Here is a 12,434-nt window from a genome sequence, read left to right as displayed (position 1 = left end):
TGGAGTCTTTTCTGGAGTTTGGCTGTGGTGCCAGCGTAGAGGGTGTTCCCGTAGTCCAGTCGGCTGGTGACGAGGGCCTGGGTGACCGTCTTCCTGGTTTCGGTGGGAGTCCACCGGAAGATCTTTCGAAGCATGCGCAGGGTGTTGAAACAAGATGACGAGAAGGCGTTGACTTGTTTGGTCATTGTGAGGGAGGAGTCCAGGATGAAGCCCAGGTTGCGTGCATGGTCCGTTGGCTTGGGGGCGGTGCCCAGGGCAGGGGGCCACCAGGAGTCGTCCCAGGCCGAGGGGGATGGTCCCAGGATGAGGACTTCCGTCTTGTCTGAGTTCAGTTTCAGATGACTGAGCTTCATCCATTCTGCGACGTCTTTCATTCCTTCCTGGAGGCTGGCTCTGGCGGTGGTGGGGTCGTAAGTGAGGGAGAGGATCAGCTGGGTGTCGTCAGCGTAGGAGATGATGTTTAGGTTGTGTTGGTGTGCGATGGCTGCGAGGGGGCTCATGTAGACGTTGAAGAGGGTGGGGCTGAGCGAGGAACCTTGCGGGACGCCACAGATGACTTCGGTGGCTTCGGATCGGAACGGGGGGAGGCGGACTCTCTGGGTTCCTCCGGTGAGGAACGAGATGTTCCACTCCAGGGCCGTTCCTTGGATTCCGGTGTTGCTGAGGCGCTGTATTAGGGTGCGGTGGCATACGGTATCGAAGGCTGCTGAGAGGTCCAGGAGGATGAGGGCAGCTGCTTCCCCGTTGTCGAGCAGGGACCTGATGTCGTCGGTGGCTGCGATGAGGGCGGTCTCGGTGCTGTGGTTTGCTCGGAAACCGGACTGTGAGGGGTTGAGGGATCCGTTTGTCTCGAGGAAGGCGGAGAGTTGTTTGTTGACGGTCTTCTCGATGACTTTGGCAGGAAAAGGGAGGAGCGAGATGGGGCGGAAGTTCTTGTGGTCCGTGGGGTCCGCGGTGGGTTTCTTCAGGAGGGCGCTGAGTTCGGCATGTTTCCAGCTCTCCGGGAAGGTGGCGAATGCGAAGGAGCTGTTAATGATGTCCCGGAGATGGGGTGCGATGATGGAGTCGGCTTTGTTGAAGATGTAGTGTGGACAGGGGTCGGTCGGGGAGCAGGAGTGGATGGTGTTCATCGTGCGGGTGGTGTCTTCGGTGCTGACCGGGGTCCAGGTGCAGAGGGTGGTGGTGGGGGGCGCTGGTTCACTGGTTGGGTGCGTGGTTTGTGCGCCGAAGCTGTTGTGGATGTCGGCGATCTTGCGGTGAAAGAACGAGGCGAGTGAGTCGCAGAGGTCTTGCGAGGGTGTGATGTCGTTGTTGCAGGCGCTGGGGTTGGAGAGCTCTTTAACAATGCAGAAGAGTTCTTTGCTGTTGTGGGTTTTGTTGTCCAGTCGTTCTTTGAATGTTGTCCTTTTAGTTGTGCGGATCAGCTGGTGGTGTTTTCGGATGGCGTTCTTGAGGGCTGTCATGTATTCTGTTGTCTGGTCGTGGCGCCAGGCTTTCTCGAGGGTGCGGCAGGAATTCTTGGAGTTTTTGAGGTCGTTGGTGAACCACGAGGTTTTCTTGCTGCCGGGTCTGCTGGGAGGGTTCTTCAATAGTGCGAGTTTATCGGCGCAGTTGGTGAGCCACTGAGTGAGATTGCGGGCTGATTCGTTGGGGTCCCTAGAGTTGGTGGGAGGGTGCTGGCTGAGGGAGGCGGTGAGTTGGTCGGTGGTGATCTTGGTCCAGCTTCTGCGGGGTACCTGTTGCGGGTGGTGGTGGGTTGTGGTTCTCCTTAAGTTGAAGTGGACGCAGCTGTGATCTGTCCAGTGAAGTCCGGTGGAGTGGCTGAAGGAGATGTGCTTGCTGGATGAGAAGATGGGGTCTAGCGTGTGGCCGGCGTAGTGGGTGGGGGTGTCCACCAGTTGCTTGAGTCCGAGGTTGGCGAGGTTGTCCAGCAGGGTGGTGGTGTTGCTGTCATTGTTGTTCTCCAGGTGGAAATTGAGGTCCCCTAGGAGGATGTAGTCTGAGGAGGTTAGGGCGTGCTGGCTGACGAAGTCTGCGATGGCTTCCCTGAATTGTGTGCGTGGTCCCGGTGGTCTGTAGATGAGAGTGCCTCTGAGGGTGGTCTTGGGGTCGCTGTGTATCTGGAAGTGAAGGTGCTCGGCGGCGGTGAGGGTGTCGTCGAAGTTGGTCGTGATTCGGATGGTGTTTTTGTGGACGATTGCGATGCCTCCTCCGGTCTGGTTGACGCGGTCCTTCCGGGTGATCTTGTTGCCATCCGGGGTGGCTATGGCGATGTGGGGGGCTTAGGAGGCGTTCATCCAGGTTTCCGTGAGGAAGGCGACATCCGGTGCTGTTGTGTCGAGTAGGTTTCAGAGTTCGACGGTGTGCCTGTGGACGGAGCGGATTTTGAGCAGGATGCCCTCGAGATGGTTGTTGCTGGTGCTAGGCTTGGCGGGTCCCGGGAAGGGTCGGAGGCAGGCGAATTTGCAGGTTTGGCAGGTGAAGGGTCCGTGGGTCCGTTTCGGGGTGGCTCGGTAGCAGGCGGGGTTCCGGCCGGCGTGGAGTGCGTGGAGGGTGGCAGCGTCGTAAGTTCGTCGGGTGGGCAGGTCTTTGTGAGGGCCAGGGGTCCTGGCGCTGGGCACGGTCCAGGCGGGACGGGCGCAAAAGGGCTCGCCGCGCGCCCGCTGCGCGCGTCCGCTGCGTGATCGCCGCACGGACTCCATATGAGGCCAAGTGGGAGGGAGGAGCAGCTGGGAGGGGGGAGCGGAGTGGCCAATGGGCGGTGGGTACAGAAAGAAAAGGGTGCGGGGCTGCGAGGGAACAGCGGCGGGAAGCGGGGAGCGGGGGGGCACACCAGAGGGCAGGGGTACAACAACTACGAGGGAAAAAACAGAAATACCTAACAAACAGACAAAAATGCACAAATTAGTTTACAAGTGTGGGCAACAGCGGAGATATGGAGAAGGTAGCGGCAGGGGGACACACCAGAGGGCAGGAATACAATAACTACGAGGAAAACAGAAATACCTAAAAAACAGACAAAAATGCACAAATTAGGTCACAAGAATGTCAGCTGCTCTGAAAGCTTGTGGATGTAGCTCTTCTTTGCCCCCAGGCCGCTCAGGAGCATCGAGGGCAGCAGAAGGCAGTGGGCCCCAGGAGGGCCTCTAATCAAGGCAGCAATCTATGCACGGGCACCAGGGAGACCCGCGCCGCAGCAGCCGGGGCCTGAAGCAAGGCCCAAACCCACCTCCGCTGCCCGGGCCTTGGCCGCGCCCCAGCCCCACTCACCAGCGGGCGTCCGGGATCGCAACGCGCAGGGTTTGACAAGAACAGGGTTTGACAAGAGCCGGGTTTGGTTGAAGCAGGGTTTGATATGAGCAGGGTTTGCCAAGAGCAGGGTTTGGTTGAAGCAGGGTTTGCCAAGAGCAGGGTTTGGTTGAAGCAGGGTTTGAGAAGAGCAGGGTTTGGTTGAAGCAGGGTTTGACAAGAGCAGGGTTTGGTTGAAGCAGGGTTTGACAAGAGCAGGGTTTGGTTGAAGCAGGGTTTGACAAGAGCAGGGGTTGACAAGAGCAGGGTTTGACAAGAGCGGGGTTTGGTTGAAGCAGGGTTTGACAAGAGCAGGGTTTGACAAGAGCAGGGTTTGACAAGAGCAGGGTTTGACAAGAGCTGGGTTTGCCAAGAGCAGGGTTTGACAAGAGCTGGGTTTGCCAAGAGCAGGGTTTGACAAGAGCTGGGTTTGACAAGAGCAGGGTTTGTCTGAAGTAGGGTTTGACAAGAGCAGGGTTTGACAAGAGCAGGGTTTGACAAGAGCTGGGTTTGGTTGAAGCAGGGTTTGACAAGAGCAGGGTTTGACAAGAGCTGGGTTTGGTTGAAGCAGGGTTTGACAAGAGCAGGGTTTGACAAGAGCTGGGTTTGCCAAGAGCAGGGTTTGACAAGAGCTGGGTTTGCCAAGAGCAGGGTTTGACAAGAGCTGGGTTTGACAAGAGCAGGGTTTGTCTGAAGTAGGGTTTGACAAGAGCAGGGTTTGATTGAAGCAGGGTTTGACAAGAGCAGGATTTGAAAAGAGCAGGGTTTGGTTGAAGCAGGGTTTGACAAGAGCAGGGTTTGTCTGAAGTAGGGTTTGACAAGAGCAGGGTTTGACAAGAGCGGGGTTTGATTGAAGCAGGGTTTGACAAGAGCAGGGTTTGACTGAAGCAGGGTTTGACAAGAGCAGGGTTTGGTTGAAGCAGGGTTTGACAAGAGCAGGGTTTGGTTGAAGCAGGGTTTGACAAGAGCAGGGTTTGACAAGAGCTGGGTTTGTCTGAAGTAGGGTTTGCCAAGAGCAGGGTTTGGTTGAAGCAGGGTTTGCCAAGAGCAGGGTTTGCCAAGAGCGGGGTTTGCCAAGAGCAGGGTTTGACAAGAGCAGGGTTTGACAAGAGCAGGGTTTGTCTGAAGTAGGGTTTGACAAGAGCAGGGTTTGTCTGAAGTAGGGTTTGACAAGAGCAGGGTTTGTCTGAAGTAGGGTTTGACAAGAGCAGGGTTTGTCTGAAGTAGGGTTTGACAAGAGCAGGGTTTGACAAGAGCAGGGTTTGGTTGAAGCAGGGTTTGCCAAGAGCAGGGTTTGACAAGAGCAGGGTTTGACAAGAGCAGGGTTTGACAAGAGCAGGGTTTGACAAGAGCAGGGTTTGGTTGAAGCAGGGTTTGACAAGAGCAGGGTTTGTCTGAAGTAGGGTTTGACAAGAGCAGGGTTTGTCTGAAGTAGGGCTTGCCTGAAGCAGGGTTTGCCAAGTTTGTTCCTACTCACATGTGATGCGTGAACAAAGCATACTACATCTAACTAACATGGAAAGCAAGGTTTAGGTATATAACTTACCTGATCTCCTCTCTTCGGAAATTAAAGAAAAGACGCTTTTGAGATACTGTGGGAATTGCATGCAGCTGTCTCCATAAGATATCACTTTGATTCCAAGAAGAAGCATGTCTTTCTGCAGTTTAAAAAAGTAGTCGTCGTCTTTCTTGAGGACCAACATGTAGTGCTCCGACTCATGGCTCTTCTCGACGCTATGCCAAAAGAGGGCCTGGAAGATCTGGTCGCGAAGAGATTCCCCACAGCCAAGAAACACAAACGATTTTTTGTAGTACAACGTGTGCAGTGCATCCTGTCATAAAGGAAAAGTGTGTTAGTAAAGAGCTGAGGGCTAAAGAATTTGCACGTGTCAGATACCCTATTTGTTTGGACAATCAAGATGTCATGAAAATGTAAATACATACAACAAACATTTACCCAAGCAATCCAATACATCAAACTGCTGTCTGTTTTCAAATCATTTCAATATTGTCTTAAACTTTGTTCATAAAAAACAGAACGTGGTAGGTTTTTTTGTTTTTTATCTCCTGTAATTGCACACGTACTTGTTCATACAGTGTTTTGCCTTCCTTGAACCTCAGCTGCACCCCATGTGAACAGGAGTCTCTTAGAGGTGGAGCGGGAGCCTGGAATGGTGGGGCTCAACACAGAAGGAGACTGAGTAGGAGGGAGGGGAGGCAAGGACAAACCTTTCTAACCTTAATTTATTTGCTGGCGAAAAAGGTGCTATCTTGTCCACTAGTCACAGCTGATTCGTTTTAAAAAAAGATTTTAAAATGTGTGCTGGATGATTTTTGTCTGAGAATGATGGATTGAATGCTCACAAGAAACGCGGGACAAAAGCACCAGATTGGTTAGACATGATCAGACCCACAGCAGGGTAGAGGGATTGGATGATCAAGAGTTGCAAAGGAAGCCTTGGAGGAAGGTGGGTCTACACACAGCTCTAAATATCAAGGCTTGGCTGAAGGTGGGTCTACACGCTGCTCTAAATATCAAGCCTTGACAGAAGGTGGGTCTACACGCTGCTCTAAATATCAAGGCTTGGCGGAAGGTGGGTCTACACGCTGCTCTAAATATCAAGCCTTGACGGAAGGTGGGTCTACACGCTGCTCTAAATATCAAGCCTTGACGGAAGGTGGGTCTACACGCTGCTCTAAATATCAAGCCTTGACGGAAGGTGGGTCTACACGCTGCTCTAAATATCAAGCCTTGACGGAAGGTGGGTCTACACGCTGCTCTAAATATCAAGCCTTGACGGAAGGTGGGTCTACACGCTGCTCTAAATATCAAGGCTTGGCGGAAGGTGGGTCTACACGCTGCTCTAAATATCAAGGCTTGGCTGAAGGTGGGTCTACACGCTGCTCTAAATATCAAGCCTTGACAGAAGGTGGGTCTACACGCTGCTCTAAATATCAAGGCTTGGCGGAAGGTGGGTCTACATGCTGCTCTAAATATCAAGCCTTGACGGAAGGTGGGTCTACACGCTGCTCTAAATATCAAGCCTTGACGGAAGGTGGGTCTACACGCTGCTCTAAATATCAAGCCTTGACGGAAGGTGGGTCTACACGCTGCTCTAAATATCAAGCCTTGACGGAAGGTGGGTCTACACGCTGCTCTAAATATCAAGGCTTGGCGGAAGGTGGGTCTACATGCTGCTCTAAATATCAAGCCTGGACGGAAGGTGGGTCTACACGCTGCTCTAAATATCAAGCCTTGACGGAAGGTGGGTCTACACGCTGCTCTAAATATCAAGCCTTGACGGAAGGTGGGTCTACACGCTGCTCTAAATATCAAGCCTTGACGGAAGGTGGGTCTACACGCTGCTCTAAATATCAAGGCTTGGCGGAAGGTGGGTCTGAACGCTGCTCTAAATATCGATGCTTGGAGGAAGGTGGGTCTACATGCTTCTCTAAATATCAAGGCTTGGCGGAGGGTGGGTCTACATGCTGCTCTAAATATCAAGGCTTGGCGGAAGGTGGGTCTGAACGCTGCTCTAAATATCGATGCTTGGAGGAAGGTGGGTCTACATGCTGCTCTAAATATCGATGCTTGGAGGAAGGTGGGTCTACATGCTGCTCTAAATATCGATGCTTGGAGGAAGGTGGGTCTACATGCTGCTCTAAATATCGAGGCTTGGCGGAAGGTGGGTCTACATGCTGCTCTAAATATCAAGGCTTGGAGGAAGGTGGGTCTACACGCCGCTTTAAATATTAAGGCTTGGCGCAAGGTGGGTCTACACGCCGCTCTAAATATCGAGGCTTGGCGCAAGGTGAGTTTACACGTCCCTCTAAATATCAAGGCTTGGTGCAAGGTGGGTCTACACGCCGCTCTAAATATCAAGGCTTGGCGCAAAGTGGGTCTACACGCCGCTCTAAACATCAAGGCTTGGCGCAAGGTGAGTCTACACGCCGCTCTAAACATCAAGGCTTGGCGGAAGGTGGGTCTACATGCCACTCTAAACATCAAAGTTTGGCGGGTGGTGGGTCTACACGCCGCTCTAAATATCAAGGCTTGGTGCAAGGTGGGTCTACACGCCGCTCTAAACATCAAGGCTTGGCGGAAGGTGGGTCTACATGCCACTCTAAACATCAAAGTTTGGCGGGTGGTGGGTCTACATGCCGCTCTAAATATCAAGTCTTGGCGCAAGGTGTGTGTGTGTGGGCGTGTGTGTGTGTGTGTGCATGGGTGCATGCGCGCTGGAGGCATCTCTTTGAAGTGTAAGTGGGGCAGAGCACAGCTCTACCCACAGCCATCCTAGAAGGATAGCCCATTCTGCCAACACCTAGTGTCCCTTTGTCTCATTGTTTGGGAGGAATACACAAAGCGAGACAGCAAAACCATTCACAGTCTCATGCCACAGGATACAGGTAGCAGGCACAAAACGGTTAGGACAAGTAAATGCCAACTTTTTTAAAGTTGTATTTTCAGAATGAAAAGGGGCATGAACTTCCTTAGGTTTAAGGAGTAAGAGGATCCTCGGGACTTAAAGCTATTCACCGGCTCACACTAATTGTGGCTGACCAGACAAACTGCCAAGAAATATTACCCAAGGATTCTGCTTGAGAGATTGAACAACTGGTCATTGGAGTTCCAGTGGTCAGAGCAGTTCTTGCATTCTTGCAAGGATACCTCAGGCTCAAGGTCAAGACAATGACTGATCATGCTAAAACAGTATCAAGCTCAGTATCCTTGTCTGGGCCAACACAATAACCCTCAGTAGCAAACAAGGGATCTGAAAGACCATGTCCACGCTCTTGTGTAGTTTCAGTGGCTCAGACTTGAAGCAGATGTTACAAGCTGCTGCCAGTCAAGCGCTGGGATGCCCAAGGGTAACCACGCGCGATACAAAACTCATTAATAATAATAATGCAATGTGTGCTGTTCGTCAGGCAAGTCAACATGAAAGTTCCCTTGGCTATGTGTTCAGTGTGATAAGTATTCCCTGGTAAAATGTGTCAGTTGATTTCCTTACCCTCCTTTGTCAAGGTTAATGTGAAAGATCTTGCTAATGAAGTGAACATTTTGTTCAAACCACAACTCTGCTAACCAATTTAGGGAAAGCGGAGAAAGCCTTTAGTCACTTGGTGCTAAGGAAGTGCTGGGCACTTCCTTAGAACTGCTTCCCAGGTGTTCAGCATGTCCTAGCACCCACCCGAGGAAGAAGTGCTGTCAAATCTTCTACCACATCCCTTCACTGGGGATGATATAGGAAGCGCTTGTGCTGCCATCTACAAGCCCTCTCCCAGCGAGACTGTGACGTCGGCGCGCGCACGGCATGCTGATCTTATGAGTACCCGTTGGGGACACAACGAGAGCCATTTGCTTCCAGCGTGTCAAACAAGGAGGACTGTTGTTTTGCAAGATCTCTTGCTGGGGCAATCCGGTGGCAAGTGTCACAGCAGGGGGAAAAAAACGTTTTTCCTTTCCACTAGTGTCGCTCTTGTGTGGGTGCCTGCTGTATGATCGCGTGTTTGGCTGTGTTCGAGCAGCAGGAATGCACCCACTGGACCACCAGGGATTTCCTGTGCCTTTGGGGTAGGTGTGGCAGCCTTCTTCAGCACCTCATGAAACTTACTGCAAGTGTAGGTAACCAATGTCACAAAGAAAAAGTATACAAAACCAGTGGCTGGACTGGTGAACGACTCAGTCAGGGATCCACTGGGCAGCACTGCCTGCAGTAGTCAGGCAACTAACCCCATGTAAACCTTGGCGCAAAGCTCAAGGAAACGCCGAGTCCTTTTGGAGCCGATATCTGACGGCGTGCTGTGAGCCGTGGTGGGGATTAAAAGAAATGAGTTATCAAGTTTAGATCTCCATCCAAGAGTGAGAGAACACACATTACTAAGAAGTCCTGCGACTGAATGGAAATAAGACATGATGATAACACTGTGCAAGCAGATGGCACGCTCTAACGAGACCCCGTGGAACTATGGGACCAGCTCAGGAGTCACAGATGGAGAGCATAGCCACGGAGGAAGACTGACAGGGAAGACAAACTAACAAGATGATACAAACAACAAAGGGCAAGAAATCAGGGTGACTGTGGGGAACTGGACAAGGGAAGAAAATACAAAGGTGAAAGCACGAGTAAAGCCGGGTGCAAGTGGCCAGGAGTCACAGCAACTGCTGTTGTCATAACAAAAATATCATGGATGGCCAATGGTTGCAAAAGAGTTTAAGACATAGGAAGAGACAGGGATCTCTGTTGTAGCAGAACAATGCTCTATATTTGCCTCATTTAGAACAGCAATAACAAGTCAAGGAAAAGTGCCATGATTCACATACTGCAGAGCAATTAAAGCAAAGAAAGACATTTTTGGTGGTCAAATATGTCGAAATCAACAATATATCAGTTAAGATTCAGTGTGTACTCAGGCAAAACAATGGGAAAATTACAGCGCCTTACTGTACCCTCACAACCTTAGTCAAGAATTTCTATGAATTTTATATTTTAAGTCACCATGCCACAAAGGTTTACCACATTGTTAGTAGTTGTGGAATATTTCATCAATATAGGGCATTTTATCTCCTGTAATGTATTCCAAACTATTGTTGAAGTGTTTCACATTTTTCTTAATAATGGCTTTCAATTTCACGGATTACCAGACATTATTATTTCTTATTGAAGGGCGCAATCCATTGCACATGTCTGAAAAGGATTAATTAAGGTGACAGGAATCAAACATTTTTCATCAAAAACCTACAACCCATACATTGACGGACCGTCCAAAAGATTGACCCAAGCAACAGAACAATATCTTCACTATTTCTCAATGGAGCTCTAGGATGAATGGAAAAATTGTATCTCCCAGGCTGAGTCTGCATCCAACAACTCTACACTCTTCCATTGGAGGGAACCTCTCCTTTCTATTGCTCTTCTGGTTTCCATCCTTAAACATATTTTAAAGACAAAGGCAACATATGTATTGTATTGTATTGTATTATAATTGCTTTTATATAGCGCTTACTACCCCTGACGAGGCGTCAAAGCACTTTTTCGGCGAGTAGCACGCTACTCCGGGACCCATAGAGGATTAGTGTTGAATTAGTATAGTGAAACATGCAAGTACATTTTAAGTGGTGGATAGGTTAGTCATTTATTTGGATTTGGAATGATAGCAGAAGGATAGAGGAGGACAAAGGTTTGTATTTATATAGCGCTTGTCGACGCACGCTATTCAGGAAGCCTACAAAGGATTAGTGGTGAATTAATATGGTGAAATATGAAGTGGTGGATTTTATTCAGTTGCTTGGAGTGAGAAGGATAGCTGAGGGATAAAAGGGGAAGAAAGATTTACATTCATATAGCACTTGCTACCCCTGATGGGTGTTGAAACGCTTTTCTGGCGAGTAGCAGGCCACTCCGGAACCCATAAAGGATTAGTGTTGAAAATGAGTATAGTAAAAAAATATGAAGTAATTTGAGTAGTGGATATGTTATTCAGTTATTTGGGTAGTATATTAGTATAGTTTAATATGGAATTTGAGAAGTGAACATGTTAGTCTGTTAATTTCGATTGAAAAGGATAGTGGAGAGATAAAAGAGTGAAAGATTTTTTATTATTATTTTTTATTTTTCTTAGGTCTTAGCAACAGGAGGAGGCTTTTGGATGAGTAAAAATGAGTTTTGGATGGGAGGACTCAGAAGAAAGATTTTAGAAAGGTTTGTTTTAGGGGATTGGTATAGTAAAAGAGGTGTCAGATGATACAAGGAGGGGTAGAGTAGGAGAGAGTCTAGAAAGGGTTATTTTGGCAATCTTAGTAGTGGTATGGGGTTTGGGATAAATGAGAGAGTGGATGTAGAGGATATATTGATACATGTATAGGATGAGAGATAGGATAGTGCATTGGAAGGAGTAGTAGAAGAAGTTTGAGATGAGTCAGAAGGTTGGGCTAGAAGATATATTGAGCGAAGTATAGGCTGAGAATAGGCTAGTGCATTGGAAATGCTAAATTAGAAGAAAGTGATAAATATGTAGATCCATAATTACATTGAAAGTATATAGATACATAAAGGAGGTAAGTATATGTAGATTAAAGATATTAATAGAGTCACAGGATGAGAAATAGGGTAGTGCATTGGATATGCTTTTTCAGGAGAAAAGTAACAGACACACAGATCCAAGTACATGGAAGGTACATAGATGCACAATGGAAGTATGTACATGTAGACCAAAGATGATTTTTATTTATTTATTATTATTATTATTTTTTCTCTCAACAACATAATTATTTTACATGTTTATACAACGTAATACACAAAGATAGGTACATATCTACAGCTGGAAAAAAATGCTTGTATACAGAGGGATATGCTGTAAATTTCTGTTTGTGTATGGTGCTTATGTGGGGAAGAGCCAAATCTTGAGTAGTTTTCTGAAGATAAGGTGGTTGTGGGTGGACCTTATGTTGGGGGGTAAAGAGTTCCATAGTTTGGTTGCTTGAACAGAGAAGGATGTGCCACCCATGGTTTTTTTCTTGTATGGTGGGATTTTGAGGCGAGATGCTCCTTTAGAGCGGAGGTTCCTTTGTTGAATGTGTTTGGTGATTTTATTCCTGATGAAGAGCGGTCCCATTCCATGTATTGCTTTGTGGGTGATACAAAGCAACTTGAACGTGGATCTTCTGGCAACCGGTGACCAATGCAGGACTTTCAAGGCAGGGGAGATGTGGTCTCGCGGTTTGATATGCAAGAGTAGTCTGGCAGCCGAGTTCTGAATCCGTTGTAGTCTTTTCATAGTCGTTAAAGGTGATCCGTGGTAGAGGCTATTGGCGTAATTGAGTTTGGACAGAACAAGAGAGATGGTAGCTTGGACCTTGTGTGGAAATTCCAAATGAGGGAAAATTCGTCACAGCGTTTTTATAGTGGCAAAGCTTGATATTGCTAGTTTATCCACTTGGGCATTCATCGACAGCTTGGAGTCCATGGTCATTCCGAGGTTTCTTACTTCCTTCGATACTTTAGGCAGTGATCCCAGTTCATCAGGCCATGCGGCAAGCGGGTTGTAATGTCTCCAATCGCCACACGTGAATATTTCAGTTTTTGAAGCATTCAATTTGAGATGGCTCCAGGTCATCCACTGATCCACGACTCTGAGACACC

General features: G+C 48.8%; 1 protein-coding gene across 1 annotated transcript in view; it reads right to left on the bottom strand.

Moving 5' to 3' along the window:
* The window catches only part of LOC144769972 (protein FAM118A-like), a 489,392-nt gene that overhangs the window by 166,453 nt on the left and 310,505 nt on the right, over positions 1 to 12,434 (bottom strand). The window contains exon 6 of the mRNA XM_078654167.1: positions 4,835 to 5,120. Coding sequence (XP_078510293.1) covers positions 4,835 to 5,120 — 286 coding nt within the window. The remainder of the gene's footprint in view (positions 1 to 4,834; positions 5,121 to 12,434) is intronic.

This window comes from Lissotriton helveticus, chromosome 7 (genome assembly GCF_964261635.1).
Source record: "Lissotriton helveticus chromosome 7, aLisHel1.1, whole genome shotgun sequence".
Classification (NCBI taxonomy): Eukaryota; Metazoa; Chordata; class Amphibia; order Caudata; family Salamandridae; genus Lissotriton; species Lissotriton helveticus.
The sequence above is the reverse complement of the archived record's forward strand: the minus strand, read 5'-3'. Positions and strand labels throughout refer to the sequence as shown.